The sequence below is a fragment of the Colossoma macropomum genome, unplaced genomic scaffold (assembly GCF_904425465.1).
Source record: "Colossoma macropomum unplaced genomic scaffold, Colossoma_macropomum, whole genome shotgun sequence".
NCBI classification, from domain to species: domain Eukaryota; kingdom Metazoa; phylum Chordata; class Actinopteri; order Characiformes; family Serrasalmidae; genus Colossoma; species Colossoma macropomum.
Window position 1 is genome coordinate 5,869,531 of NW_023494810.1, and position 16,499 is coordinate 5,886,029.

Consider the following 16,499-nt stretch of genomic DNA (forward strand, 5'->3'; position numbering starts at 1 on the left):
CACATTCTTTACTCATTTATATTGCAGTTTTACAATGAACCATATAGTAAGAACTTTCATTTAAAGTTTGTAAAATCAATGGAGAAGCCTTTTTAGCTATCTTTCAGCCTGTCAGCTAGCTGATCAGCCTAGTTCTAGTTCGTAATAAGTTAACAGCCTCTTAGGCCCAATCCCATTTCACCCCTCGCCACTTAGCCCTTACCCCTCCGTTTTTCGTGTTCACTCCTAGGGGTTAGGGTGTCCTGGTTTTGGTTGAGATAGAGCTCTAGGGCGAAGTTTTGGGGCTACATGGGCCTACAGATGGAGGTTTTTCGGAGACCCACTCCAAACTGAGTGATATGAGAAAAAAAGAAGAAATGGCAAGATGGCTGCGCAAGAGACCGAAGAAACCCACAAATGTGGGAATTTTCTGTTAAAAATTACAATAAACTTTCTGTTATGTTAATGTCGTTTTAGTGTATTATGGTCCTTTTCTTCATAACAAGCATAAAAATCACTACCATTATGCTGTTGTCATGGTAGCTAGCCAGCTCAAATTTTTTGTTCCACCTCAAACGGTGGAACGGGAAAATTCTAACAAGAAGCTGGTGAATAGCTGACTTCAGCTTCATATCACTAAAGAATTAGAGATGGGTGATAGTTGTCCATCCCCCCTTTTTGAAGGCATATGATGCCCTAAATGTATCTAAAGCCCAGCAGTGAGGAGCCGAACTTTACCCTCCTCTGCTGTCACTGCAGACTGGCAGGGTCGCCTACAGAGCAGCGCTAGTAGCCGTTAATGAAGTAATGCTCTTCTTTATTTGAGGGTCCCATTTCATAGGGAAGATTTCAACCACTAACTCTTGTAACTCAGTTCTAAGGGGAAAGATGACACTCAAAAACAAGGGGTAGGGGTAAAAATAAGAAATGGGACTGGGCCTAAGTTTAAATAGAACTGGGTTCTTACTTCACCGGTACGATCGGTGGTCCAGGCAAGCGGCATAAAAGTGAAAGGTTCGTATTACATACCTGTGAGTTATTAGTTATAAGCTTGTATATACAATCACTGGCCAATTTATCAGAAACGCTTACCATATAGGTACAGGTTATTGACTGGGTGGTCCATTTTGCCACAGCAGCATGGCTTCACCATTGATTGATTAGGGTGGCAGATCATTCTCAGCACAGCAACGTAATAACATGGTTGTGGCATAGTAGCACATGTTGTGGTAGTTCAGGTGAGTCTGGTACATCAGCATTGCTGAGGTTTTTAACAGTCAGCTGTGCCAAATGTGGAATTTCCAAGCATCTAGAATATGATTGTACCTCCATGCGTTTGAGCATGCATTCGCTCTTATATGTGGTCTGTTTCTGGTGGTATTCAGTTCCCTTTCTCATATCACGGGATAATCGGTCTGCTGCACCATTTCATAGTTACAGATGATGCCAGTAAGCTGTCAAATGCCAAATGTTACCCTGCTATCTTGCACTGACCTTATCACTTCTCACATTTCTGGGAAAGCAGGCCCAGTACAGTTAAGCACATTGCACATCTGCCCCACATTTCAAAATCAAAATAATTTGTGATAAAATGTGAGGCAAAATTTCTTTATTCTTTTAAACTGTTTCATTTTTGTCAAACGGGCCCTCGAAATTCCAGAGCAGTGTTGTGAAACTGGTTCCTTAAAAAGAACAAAAAGTTTCTTGGTAGTTTCCATAATAAGGTTTAACTCTTCCTTTCACCTCAATCAGTCTGGAGCCAAATGAGATGCTCAATCTAACATATAAGAGTCCATCATAAAGGCTTATTGGCCTAACAGTTTTAAATGACATTTTAAAGTTTGATTAGACCTGTTTCTTCTTTCTCACCCATTATTATTATTATAGTTAGTCCAAATTCCCTGACATGTTTATGGTCCATGTCTTTTTCACTATTATAATTCTTCATTTCAATTCATGAGACATTAAAAATCTCATTTAGCTCCGTTGATTAATTACTAATATTTCTTGCTGTGTCAGTCAAATGTGGCTTGATGACGTAGCAACTTCAAAGGCCATGTAAACACAGAAGTAAATGTCAATGCAGTGTCAGGTCATCACGCTGTGGGTAAGGTAACCCCTATGTTGGGAGTTTCCACCCTGAGAATTACGTCACTGGTCCTCGTCACTCCTCTGCTCTCTGAAGAGAGGAGATCTCCAGGGCTCCCTCTGCAGGGCAAAACTGGAACTGCGTGGCCTAGGCGACGGCAGGAAGGTCCTCGGGGGCCTCAGGAGTCCAGATTTGATTTCATCATTTCGCTTTTTAATGAGCGCTAGGGCTGGAGTTAGGGGGAAGCTTTCATAGAACTGAATGAGAGACAGAGATAAAGAGAGAGGCTGTCATAAACCGGATATTTCATGACATCATACCAATAATTAATGTAGGAACATCCTTTTATGACATCTAACAACCAAAAGAACACATACTGCCTTGAAGCATTCATACTGTAATATGCTGCTTTCATAAAACTTTCATTTTGTAAATAATGCATTCACAAGCATTCTTACTGTAAAGCAATACATTCAGTGAATTCATACCATAAATACTGCGTTCATAAGAATTCATACTGTAAATATTGTATTTAAAAGCATTCATACCATAAAACTACATTCAAGACTATTTATACTGGAAATAGTTGCATTCACAAAAATTCATGCTGTAAATATTGTATTCAGAACCATTAATACTGTAAAATACTGCATTTAGCAGAATTAACATTGTAAATTACTCAGTCAAAATCATTAATACTGTAAAATACTGCATTCAGCAGAATTCATACTGCATAACATGGCAAATATGGCATATAGAATAGTGTACTGTAAAATATTGCATTCATAAGAATTCATACTGTAAACACTGTATTCAAAACCATTCATACAATAAAACTGCAAAATATTACATTCAGAATCATTCATACTGTAAAAAATTGTGCTTTACACATTAACACAGTAACACCAATGTCAGATCTACAGTCAAATCCATTCTGCAAATAAAGCGAGGGGGTTAGACGTACGCTGGTGTTTTGCGCTGTGCCTGCTGCGCTCAGGTCCAGCATGGATTTGCTGATTGTAGTTTTAGCCACTCTCTTCTGCTGCTCTTTGGCGCTCTTTCGAGAGTTGATTCTTTTTAGAATATCGCTCAGAGAGCTGAAGCAGCCCTCCGTCTGCGGAACCCTCAGGATAAGCGGCTTCTGAAAGCAGAGAGAGGAGGAGAGACAAAAGGCTTTTATATAGCGTTGCACTTGAACTGACTTCAATGAAGGAGGATACAGTAGGTTACAGGGTCAAAGAACCAAGACGCCAAGAACTGTTTTTTTTTATCAGTTATGGAAAACATTATCATTTTTTTTGTTCAATTATATGCTTTAAGCAAGATTACATCATTCATTCATTTATTATCACTAATAAAATATGTAAACTTCATAACTACAGAACAAGAACTATAAGAGAAAGAAAAAAAGTCTTATTTTGTTAATGTAACAAGATTCCAATGAGATGTCTTTATTAGTCCAATAACACCTTAAACTCTGTCTGCCGTCAGTACTCCAAATTTCTTTAAACCTACAAAAATCACAATAATTTATTTAATTTTTATGGTATTCCAGTGGTTTTTGTATTTGTCTTTAAAAATAGTTCAGACCATAGAATGAATTCCAGGTCCTTGAGTGCGTTTTCATGCACTCAATAATCCGATCATAATCGGATTCCTGCAGTTATCTGATTATTCAAATAATCATGTAAACACCATACTCCGATCCAGAAATCCGATAAAGAGAGCTGGATTTTAGCTAAGTGATCAGATTTGTCAGTACATGTAAACTCTTACTCTGATCTCTTTCGGTTTTCTTAGTCTGTATATGTGCAGAACAGACTTCTGTAACAGAAACAAGTAAGCAGTGTTGCCACGAGACACAGCAAAACACTTTTGGAGCGGCGCTGAAACCAAATGCAAAATAAAGTCTTTAAATATTCTTCATCTTCTAGATGATGTATGTTCATATTTTCAGGTAAAGTGGTGCGATGTTTTAAAAAAATAAGCCACTCATGAAGTTTTACGTTACGTTTACGTCACATCTTCTTCTGTGAGTTTATTGGCTGGTTGCAAAGCAGAAATCTGATTACTGCCTGACGCATGTTGCCCCGGAGTTTCCGCATTATCTGATTACTCGAGTACATGTAAATGTACTTACAAAATTACTTACAAAATCAGATTTTCTGCATTTATAAGATTATGAAGTACATATACTGTCTGACTCATGTAGACTTGGAGTTTCCCATTATCTGATTACTCAAGTGCATGTTAACAAATTGAGCGGGTTACTGACAAAATCTGATTTTCTGCAGTTATCGGATTATTAAGTGCATGTAAACGTTTCAGTGAGCTTGTTTACATGCACTTAATAATCCGACCATAATCAGATTTCTGCAGTTGTCTGATTATTCAAATGGTCATGTAAGCAGCATACTCCGATCTAGAAATCTGCTGGATTTTAGCTCAGTAATCAGATTTCTCAGTCTGCACATGTGCGAAAACAGTCCTTGATTGTACCATGTTGTTTTATATGGACCCCTTTTTTGCCAGAAGTTAGATTTCACAGGAGGAAAGCACTGTAAATAAATAGATCTACAGGTGTGTTTTATTGCTGTAGGACCTTGTGATTGGCAGCAGGCTCTGGCGGCACCTCCTCAGGAATCATATTTTCTCCCATACTCCGTTCCACCCGCAGTGGATAGTCTCGTCTGTGAGCATGTGAAAAGGTCTCAGACTCGTCCCTTGGCATCATGTTCCTCCTGTGCTCGTGGAGCCTGAGCATCCCATCCCAGTCCTCACGTTCTGTTTCCAGTGCTAGACTAAGACGCCTGTATGGGAGCCTCTCTGGTTTTCGTGTGAACCTTTTACAGAAGTACATGAAGTTAATAGTGAAAGCTTATGTGTACCATTTAGCACAAATAGCTGGACATACAGTGTGTCTAAATAACAACATACATTTGATCCTCAAACTGCATTAAGTTGTGTAATGAGTTTAAATAAACTTGCTTATGTGGATTCTATCAGATATTGTTAGTACATATTATTTAAATCCTGTACAAATTCTATGATATTGCTTCCTTTGAGCAGAGTACTGCAGTGATAAAGCGGTGTTGGCGTGGGACACAGTTGCATCAGCTTTGAAGGATTTAGTATTGCCCCATTAGACGAGTGTCCATTAGACTCATCCTATGCTTGTCGTTCTCAGGTGGTGTGGCACTGACTGTGTCTGCGCTTGTAATGACTGTAATTTTGACTGTACTTATTAATGTTTGTCTGCATTGGAGAGGAATGTAAGCTCCTCGTAACATCTGTTAGAAATAATACCAAAACTGATCACACGAAAAATGCTGTACGAATACATTCTCTATTTGTTCTGATGTAAGACCAGGAGAAGCCAAGCTGTAAGCTAATAAACTCATAAAACAGATGATGATAACACATTTGTGTTATTTGAAAGTTGCTAATAAAAATGATAATTGAGAAATTACAGGTCCACTTACTTTTTTATCAGGGACCCATAACATAGCCTAACTTTGCATATGTGCCTACACACAGGCTGTCTTAGTCCGTATATTACTGCACCAAATTGAGTTAGAATAGTAATCAGTGGTACTGCTAATGGCGTAAAAGGACAATGACAGAGCGGCACTTTATCTACTTAAACATTTAGTGTTAGAATCAACCAGACATTTTAACACCTAGTTGACAGAATCACCTGGACAACAGAGCTCTAAACTGGACTGTCCAGTCCAAAACTGGACACCTGGCAACCCTAAGAGGGTAACATATACTTCCATCAGCCTCATAGCTCCAGTATAAAACTAAAGAATCAGACTATATTTGAGGTCAGGGGGAAACTGTGCGTTTGATTTTTTCGATTACCATCATTTGTTTTTTGTCCATTAGGCTGCAATACTAATTATCTACTGTATGTATCTGCATATCAATCAGACCAAGACTTTTTTTTGGAACTAAACCCAAGCAGTGTTCAGCAAATAGAAAAGTTTCTGACTCACCCGAAGACTGTCTGATGATCCGCTGTATGTCTCGGCTCAGCTTTAACACTGGGGTATAACCTGGGCCATAAAGAAATGACAGCCGAAGAGGTGTGAACACTTTTGATTTTACAATGAACAGTACACAGAAACATGGAAGCGATAAGAGACGCACTGATATTTTGTGTGGTCATCTTTAACACCAAAGTTATCACGGGATAGTTTGCAGTTCCTTGGTCAAGCTGTGCTCTTTTTAAAAAGATTTCTAGTCAGAGGTGCATGGTCAAAGTTCTTCCACACCCTAGAAAACCTTTTCAGAAAGGACAGTGCTAAACCCTGTACTAGGAGCAGGCCTGCTTTTAGGACAAAAATTCCCAGGACACTAGTTCAAGTTAGCTTGGTGGGACAGTACAGTGCCAGATATTGTAATTGAATTACCCGTTAACTTTCATGGACCTGCTAGCGGGTTTAGACATTTCTCACTCCTGCTTTTTAAAGCATCACTACGTAAGCCTGTTTGCTGCTTATCCACCAGGCATTGTGATACACCTCTGTACTGTTAGTAGGTTTAGGGAAATGAACGTTTATATTTATATGGTACAGACAGAATTATTTCAGTACTGTTGTGTATTGAAAAATTCTGTCATTCACTACCAAATTTAGGTACCTAAGCAGTCAGCCTTACTAGCATCCCTGAAAAATCAGACTTATCCAAATTCCAAATTACATTCTATAAGAATGTATGTTATTAACATTAGTGCTTCTTCACGCGTCTGTAATCCACTGCGGTCCATATATAAACCCACTTCATGCACCTCACATTGATGTCCGGTTTACACCACACCCACTTTCGGTTTGTAATTTTCAAAGTAAGTCTTGAAAAAAGTATTGCCCAGGTATTAGTACTGAAGTCAAGGTATCTATATCCAAAAATGTAAATACCCAGCCCTAAATGTTGCTGTTCCAAATCTAGAACTATTCGTAAGGATACCTCTAAAAGTAGAAGTATTTTTTTGATTTAATGATTTCAGAAAATTCTGCATTTACATTGAACCAATCAGTGGTCTCACCATTTTTAGGTTTGTTCATATGTCCCTGTTTGGTACTCTCGGTTCTCCGACAAGAAAGGTAACCAAATTCAACAGGTGTATGTCGAAATGTGAGATCACCCTTATTCGCCGCACTTCTGGTGGAAAAGACTGTGATGTCAGTCTGATATATAACAGAATTGGTGAATATCCTGGCAAATCTGAATCCACAGTCCCAAGTTTTCTTTTTTTGTCTGTTTTTGGGGGGAGATTTCTCCTCTTAATTTAATTTAGTATTTTCCTTAATTTAATTAATCCTCTTCATTTAGTCATGGCCGCTTCCAACCTGCTAGCTAGATCTCATCACACAATGCAAACTGCTGCTAACAAAATGTCATTGGACCTCTGAACATGCTTGGAGGAGAATATTAACTGCTTATGTCAGGTAACAGATGCCTGTGTTGGGTAGCATCACCTGGAGTGATATGGAGATCATAGTGTCAACACTTATGGTGTTTTTCCACCGTGCAGTTTAGTACAGTGCGGTACAGCACAGCACAGTTACAAATCTGAACCCAGAACTGTCCGTACCCTGGTTGAGTGCCGACGTCCGTTTCCCACCACATAAAAGAAACGCGAAAGTAGCCAATGTTCTCTTTAGCTTGAGGGTTCATGTGATTTCTCATGCAAATCTAGTTATAACAGTAAAAACAAACAGCAGTAGCAACAAAGAAGGAGCTTCAAGTTCTGATACACCTTTTACTCTGCATTTGGTTTTGTGTGTGAGTCACAGCAGTTCTGGCAAGTTCATGTTGATGGCGGTTATCTGATTCCAGTGAACACCATGAGACGATCCTTTGAAGACTGCATTAATCAGTGATTTGCACCGTTACTAACTTCACCCATACATTCTGGCTCAACATGCATAACCAAATTCAGCACGGGTTCTCAGGTACAGCACGGCTCACTTAGCAGTGGAAATGATAACAAACTGTGTGATGACAGATTTGTAACCGTACAGCACTGCCTTGGCTCTTGTGAGCCAAGCTCTGACTTTTTCAGTGATAAATTTATGCTTTTTCATTTCAAACCTAACAAACAAAAACCCCACCGTGTAGTGCGCCTTACATAATAAGTCTATTATTTTCCACTACTGTTGCATTAGGACCTATGAAGTCCTAATAAAGTTAACCTCCTAAAACCAAAAGATTAGACATGTGTCAAATGAAGATTCTTCAAAAAAACTCACTTATGCTCAACTTGGAACTCGGTGGAACCAGGCTCTTCTACGCCAGCTCCTCTTCTGGCTCCAGCAGCCTCAGGCTGCCCATTTAATCCTGCACTGTGGCACTGGAGCGGCTTCTCACGAACCCCCAGCAATCTATCCGGACCTTCTGGGATGCCTTGGTTCCAATGGACGACCCCAAGAGCTTCCCAATCCAGAAGGCAGTCAGTTGGGGGTGGAGGGGGGCTGTAAGGTTTCGCTGTAAGTGCTGATTTGTGCTTGTATGGTTCAAGGTGCTCTGGTTGGTAAAGAGTGTGAGGTTCATCTGCACTGGAGAGCTCCACAGGTCTACAGGACTTCCACTGATCTGGAATGGGCAGCGAGGCTGCGTAAAGGACGCGGAACTCCCGATCAAAAGACTCAACCGCCGGTCCGCTCATGACTGTGATGAGCTGCCGGTGCAAATGAGCATCAGTCCAGGTGAGACTGAAAAATCAGAGAATTGAGGTTAGCTTTAATTAGAGAGTGTCTGGAATTAGTGAACTTGTGACATTTAAAGTGATAATTTGGCAGTTTTTACACAAATGTACATAATTTTACACATTTTGCATTCAAGACAAGCTTTGCCTCAGAATTATGAGCAGAGTTCAGGCTTCAGGACGGCTGCTACTACTGTCTTCAGCTGTGCAGCACATTTTTGACCAGTTTAATACATAACAGTGTGTCATACAGCACCTGGAACCACATTCACAAGTCTGAGATCACTTAGCACTTCAATGTGATTTGGACAAGAATGTGACAAACTGCATGCCTCTGAGATTTAGTTGTGCAGTTTGCACAGTGCTACTTGGTACTATAAGGTTCCATTACTTGCTAGTTGCATTAGAATTGTAGTCTTAAGGCAAAACTAAAGAAGCAAACTTTGGACGTCAATCAAGCAGAAAATCGTGTAAATTAGATTCTTGACCATACTTCTCCTTTAACTGTGCGGTCTACAGGTGTAGACTAAAGGAGGAGTTGTTACTCCCTGCTTATTGCAAAATCCCTCACGCTTCCACAGTTTATTATGAAAGAAATGAAGTGGGGTATAATGTATCTCTATCATACCTGTAGCTACCTAGAACCACTGTCTGCAGATCCACCAGGATAAAGTTCTCCTTCAGCTCTCCTACCACCATCTTCCCATCCCGAGAGAAGAACGTCTTTCCCCCCACAGCCCGAACTCTTATGTTCTGTCAAAAGTGCGAATAGGATGGTATATACTGTGAAAAATGTACAGTGCACTCTTTATTTATTTAATGCAATGCAATGCAAAACTGCAGTTAAGTATGTTATTCTTTTAATTGTCAAGAGACAAGCAGAAAACATATTTAACAGAAAATTACACTGAAGTCTCAACAACTAAATATACCAAATTTTCAGTATTTACTGTGTCCACACTCTGACAATTTTACAGCTTCCTTTATTTTTAGTAAACATGCTTTCAGTTTTTCTAAGAAATCAGCTGGGATGTTTCCACAGCTCTAAAGTTCAGTCTTAGAAGTTGGTTGCATTTTCTGCTTCTCACGATCCATATAATCCCAAAAACACTGATTTTGAGTTTTAGGCTCCATCCAGTTTCAGTATTCTGCCGCAGTTTTACTTCTTTTTTGTCTATTCTCTTTTCTCGGTGAGGCTTCTTGACAGCTACACATCCTTTCAGACCCATATCGTCTAGTTATCTTCTCACAATGGAAGGATGGACAGTTTTAGTGGTCTACCATGGTTGCATCTTCTCTATATCCTTCAATACTTTGTAGTTTTGGAAACTCCTGTTACTTAACTTATTTTCCTTTGAGTTTCCATTTCCTTATGCAAGTAGGTTATCTTATATCTAATCTCCTCAGAAATATCCCCTCTGCCAGTTTTTTTTCTGCTAACTTCCTGCTTTTCTTTCAGACACTGAGAAATGGATAACCTGTGCTTAATGGTTCTATTGCCTGGAAATAGTGTAAATGAAAGGGTGGTCTCTGATTTTGCCACAGCACTGTACATTTTTTGCAAAGGTTCCTTGGAGTTACATGGAGCTCTTTGAAATGCTGTATGCTACATTCAGAGTACATTTTTTTCCAGTGAATTCGTATATGGACATTCCAAAGACATTACCTTTAGATGTTGAGAACTTACTGTGAATTTCTCTGGAGCTGCAGCCACATATAGTAAGTCATTCCTGTGCTCATCCTGTCCGCATGAATGCGGTGCGACCTGTTACTCCTGGCTTTTTGTGAAGCTTCATTTAACAATGACATTCTTTTCTTTGATACTCAGAGGGGTAAAGAATGCTGTACACACGTCTTAGCATTGCAAAGCTGTGCTGAAGCTTTTGTTGTGTCTCAAAACTGTGTGTTATGTCTGACATGGCAAGCATGATTAAAATGTTAGTGCTACTCTGAAGTCGGAAAGCAAAGCAAAACCTTCAGGTCACAGTAAATTAGTGTTAAAAAATACAAATACAGTACAAAAAGCTGAAATGTCAGAGTTCACTGTTTAGCTTTAATAGGCTAGAAATATATTGGCCTCTTCCTATGTGTTTTATTTATTTCTTACTAATCGCTCAGTAAAGAAGTGCTGTTTTTTCTAGTCTGAGCTTTATTTGGTAGCTTCAATAAATGCTTCTATCAACTTTGATTATCAAGCTAAACTTTTAAAGAAGGAAATGACATAAATTACTATTTCATTGACATTTAAATAGACTTACATACGATGTAGCCATCACATATACTGCAGAAACTTTCAAATTGAAGAAGATTATGGACATATACAGTTTGAATGACTTGTTTTGTTGATTTTCTAAGTGAAAATAAGCTAAAATGTCCTCTGCAGTGAACAAACATAAATGTGATATTTTTCTGCAAATTTTAGTGCAAAAATCTATTTATTTGTTCAATATATTGGAAAAAATATAGCATAAAATATAAAATGTGCCATAACTTTTACACAGGACTTTTCCCCAATATGCCAAATTCAGCAAATAAACAGTAACTGTGAATTAAAATGTGCAGAAGTGTGTTCACTATAGAGGATGTGTTAACTAGGGGTGCCCAAACTTTTGCATACGACTGTACATACATCCAAATGTGTTGAAATAAACACAGAATTACTAGTCTAAACACTGAGTATATAAGAGATGATATTTTATTATGATTTAGTATGACAAAGTTATTGTTGTGTAGTGTTTTGTGTAAATTGTGCCAGGTTTTTGTCACTGTTGACGTCCAATTAGAAAAAAGGTGTCTTGAATCAGTCGATACAGAATGCTAAGTGAATGTAAATATAGTTTAATAAGTAATTTACTACATAATTACCTGTAATTATGTAATTTCAGTTCAGCGCTGCATCAAAATAACCATAATAGTCTCCTAAGCGTTAAAGCATTGATTATTATAGGTGACACCATGACCGAGGCTGATGAGTTTGGGACTAACCGGGTGTCTGAGTCGGTTTGGGTTGAAGTTCTCCTGGACGGATCTTTGGTTCAGGATGATGTACACCGGAACGCCTCGCGATGCAGCGCAGTGAAGATCCGCGATCACTGCGCTGTCCGTCACTCTGTCTGTCACTATAGCAATCAGCTGATCACAGAAACACACATAGTCAGATACAACAGAAGGCATGAGAAAACATTCTGTATGCAACCAGGACAAAACTATCTAGCTAGCTTCACGAGAACGATCACGCTATTCTTCACAAGAGTAGTAATGTTTATCAATCACAGTACAGTTGCCTGCACTTATATCAGTCGTCTGCATTAAATAGATGGCAATAAACACTGATTATTTGTTATATTACAGGATGAACTAGTAACTGAAACACAAAACACCACCGTGGTTAGAAAACCAAACCATATAAATGTGTGCAGATGTATATTTGTGGGAGACAAACAGGTTAAAACAAACAAAATAAGTCACACTATTCAGAGACAGGCTGATCAAGACTGCACAAAGTACTGGTCAGTTTCCCAGCATGCTTTGCATTTAGCAGCCAATTACTGTAAAATCCACTACTTTAGCTTCTTTGACAAGAAGCTTGACCTCTAAAGCGATCTGTTTTGTTTGAGGGATGCAGTACAGTTCTGTAAATTTACATCAGCTATTTACTGTTTAAATCATCATAAACATAGACAATATTCAGGCTTGTTGCTGCTGTTTTTAGTTATCAGCTTCCATTACTTGTTGGCTACATTAGCCACACAACTCTGGTGCAAAACTAAATCAACCAAAAATGTCTTGGCTGATTTGAGGTAAGGAGAAAGGAGAAAGTTGTGTATGCTTGATTTTTTCACGGAACCATCACTTTAAGGTTCACTTTAAACCCCTAAGAAACTGTGACATTGAAAACTATTTGGCTAAATAAACTTAGTAGAAGATACACACACCAGCAGGACAACACTGCCATCTCAGTGTCACTGCTGTGCTGGGAATGATCTGCTGCTCAAATAATGTCTGGACAAAAGCAGTTTGTCAGAAAGGGGGTGACGTATTGCTACGGTCTGTAGATGTACACGTATAATGACCTATAAGATTAGTGAAGCTTAAAAATTGACCAGTGAGTGGAATGTTTCTAATCAGCAGGGCATTCAGAATTACTAAGAAATCAGACAATCAAATATTGTTGCATCATACCCTCAGGGGTGGGTGGTGACTAGTCATGTTTACTCAGTTACATGTACTTGTTTTTCTGATGAGTTTTATACATGACTACAAATTTAATTCGACTCAAGTATGTTGGTGAGGAATGTAGTCTACTTTACACTCTGCTTTGCTGTAGCATTTTAAATTAAATGAATGACATAACTGTACCATAATCCACTGAAATGATATGTTCTAAGTTGTACTGACTCCACACACCCCGTCTCGTCTCCAGGACCTTATTTTACTGTTCTGTTTTAAAACATTTGGTTATGAAAAGGTACAAATGCAAAGTTTTCACCTGGAAAAACTTATTTAAGGAACACAATTGGACTTTAAAACCACTGTTGTACCTTTGAGGGACCATTTACACTGTGGGTACCTGCACAGTACCTTTATTTCTAACTTTGTAGGAGGGCAACTTTTGGTTCCCTAAAAAAACCTTTTTAAAAAGGTTTGTGAGTGTAAAGAACATTTAAATGATGTAAAGGTTTTGTGCCGATTTAAGAGTTCTTCCTAGAACCTTTGGGGAGAACAGGGTTGGTTGGCAGAGTGTTAATTTTTGGGTCAGTAAAGGAAGCTCCTGACCAGCCTTCATCCGTGTTCTGAACGTCCTCTGCTAACGTGCAGATAACTTTTTGATTTTTCTGTGTAAAAAACTTGCAGAAATGTTTTAAACACTTATGTTGTGTAATTTGAAAGCCAGTATTAAGTAACGCTAGCTTTACATAATATAAATACAGAGTTTTGTCCTGATGTGAGTGGGGTTGGTTGACACGCGTCTGCCTGCCCAGGTGTGTAACAGCATATTAAATAACACTGGAATGCAGTTACTGCGCAATGTCATTGTTAATAACAAACTGACATTGCATTTGTATCCAGCTGTTCTCACCTCTAAGCTTTAGGCCAGTTGATAATTGAGTGAAATGACAATATTTATAACAAACTTTTCAGGTAATAAATATGGTTCTGTTTCATTTAATAGAATTTAACTTTTATTGAACTTTTTATTCATTTTATGTTAAGGTATATAGCTTATGTAACAAAGCTATGTTTAATTCATAAAATAGAAAAAAATATTGTTTATAATGAATTATGATATGTTGGTATAGGCTAAGTGCACGACATGAATTTAGTCATGAATGTGCTTATTCTGATCTGTTTCCACAGTAAAACGTCCCATTCACAAAAATCGTTCTCTAACGAATCCATTAAAGGGTTTTTCAGTTAAACCTCTAAGATAAAATAATCCTTTATTAGTCCCACAATGGTGAAATTCACGCGTGCCATGCAAAGAATCCTTCTGGCACCTTTATTTTCAGTGTGTAGATACCAGATGGACTAAGAAGTTACACTGCAATTCTAGTCAACGTTTCATATGTCAAATATGACTTTAGGCTACTCTACTCATGTCAACCCATCACGAAAATTCTACCTACCATGGTCGCCCCCTGCAGCAGCCTCCTGACCACCTCCCGAATGTGGGGCATCTGCTCCACTGGAGGATTGGTGTAGACCTTAGCCTGGTCCACACCTTCCCACCTAGCCTTCTCCGGCCATCCTAACTCTAGGCATGGGGCCGGGATATCCGAATGCATGGGAAAGTACAGAACGGAGTATCCCTGAGTCCCAGTGCCACTTTGTTCTTCAAAGTTTCCATCGTCCAGGGGGACATCACTAATGTGGTAATCCTCAACCCAGCTGGACACCTGATTCACCTCCTCCGGTGAGAGGAAGTGTGTTAGTCTCTCTTTGCCAAGTTTGGAATAGAAAGCTCCAGGACCAGCGGTCAGCAGCTGCTCCACAGCGTATCTCTCAGCTTCGGAGTGAAGGAACTCTGGGTTGGACTCAAGCACTAGAGAAAAGACCACGTTCTCGTCCAGGCTCTGATGCTGAGAGGTGTTCATCGTTAAGGAACTTCTATGTCCTTCTAAGTTGTCTTCTATGAAGGTATGATGTGTTTCATGACGCTGCGTAAAGAGTAAGTGCCAGGTGTTTGCAGAGTTGGTCCAAATGTTCTTCCTCAAGCGTTGGAGATACAGTACAGTTCTGCTGACCAGTCTGGAGGTACAAAGGCAATCTCAGTCCTAAGAAGGTTCCCTGCCTTTCTCAAACATGTCAGATATGGCTTTGTTGACACTAGACTGGCACTTTGTAGAGATACCGCTGAAAATGTCGCAAAACATTGAGAACCATTGAAACAAAATCCTACAGTCTCCGACCTTCGCTACGTTTCTTTTACTTCATTCTTCTTCAAATGTTTGTTTAGCTACGGTAAAAAAATGTCAACACCTACTGTTACGGCTTGCGCTTTCAGTTTTGACCTATAGTCATCCTTTGTGGAATTAGACCATCAACTGCCCACTGCTGAAGTGAGGAAAGCTGAACATCACTGCCCTTAAATCTTTGCCCTTTTCCATAATTGTGTACCAGGCGTGTCCCAATATTATATTTCTGTCTGTATTGTGTCCATTCTCCCTCCTGCTGACACAAAGTGTCTCTTTCTCTCTGTGTCCCCAGTTCACTGCCATTTATACCATGACTGGTTCTACCAGAAAAGCAACTCTGAGTTACTTTAGCAGAGCTTTTTGCTAAAGCTTTCATACAGTCTGCAGCCCAGAGGTGCTTAAATACACAGAGGGAAACCTCACGTTTTTCCATATGTAGATCAAATTACTTAACCGTATGTTACATACTAGCCCTAATATAGGGTTCTCCAGGCAAACAAAGACTCTTAAATGACCCTCGGATATAATCTCCACTGATTTTCCAAACTTTCTGCATTATTCAATCACTGAGATGTAAACAAAGTCATATCAAACCACTTTGGTGCATTGTAAAGAAGCCGGATCTCTTTACAGTGGTGGTGATAGGAACCAGGGGTCGTGATTCTACAATGCAAATGTTGCCATTTTATTTACTATCCTAAATATCCAGGTAGCCTACACTGAGTTCTATATGCATTGTTAATAATGGTATTTTTTGATAATGGTAAAGTAGTGAAAAATCTTTAAAAAAAAAAAGTTTTCTTTGGGGACTATTTTGTCTTACAACGCCCTGCATGTACCCCTCCACCATGAATGTATTTTAAAAATGCATTTTAGGCCAAAAACTGTCTCAGGCACCAGGCAGTGCATTCATAACCATTCCATGTAACAGCTTTCTGTGATGTAGCTTTGAAAAATAGGCAGAATTCCTCCTTAACTAGTAGCAAACCTTTACCATTGCATTACATGGAGGTTCTATAAACATTAAAAAAAAGTCCCTCAACCTAGAAGATCTCAATAACAAACATTATTCTTTACAGGACCGGTATTCTAACAATTTGTCCTACCCGTCGGGTGGCCCTACTGAGCATGTGCATATCATTACTATGGTGTAGTAACTGCTTCAAATGTTTATTCAGTACAGATTCGCCTTAGTATTATTACTTACTGCCTAACAAGGTGATTCATGCAATCCTAATTGTTATTTGTAATGCTGGTAACGTTTTCTGATAAGGACATTTAGGCTATCAAACTATCCTACCTATAA

General features: G+C 39.0%; 1 protein-coding gene across 1 annotated transcript; it reads right to left on the reverse strand.

Annotated features, from left to right (window-relative positions):
- Positions 1–1,956: 1,956 nt before the first annotated feature.
- fam83e (family with sequence similarity 83 member E) lies at positions 1,957–15,460 on the reverse strand. Its single transcript, XM_036559735.1, has 8 exons — positions 14,405–15,460; positions 11,763–11,909; positions 9,406–9,530; positions 8,323–8,784; positions 6,067–6,126; positions 4,671–4,911; positions 3,033–3,209; positions 1,957–2,325 (listed from the first exon to the last, which is right to left on the reverse strand). Exons 1-8 carry the CDS (start codon positions 14,870–14,872, stop codon positions 2,131–2,133), a joined length of 1,875 nt encoding a protein of 624 aa, XP_036415628.1. The 5' UTR covers positions 14,873–15,460; the 3' UTR covers positions 1,957–2,130.
- Positions 15,461–16,499: the final 1,039 nt, after the last annotated feature.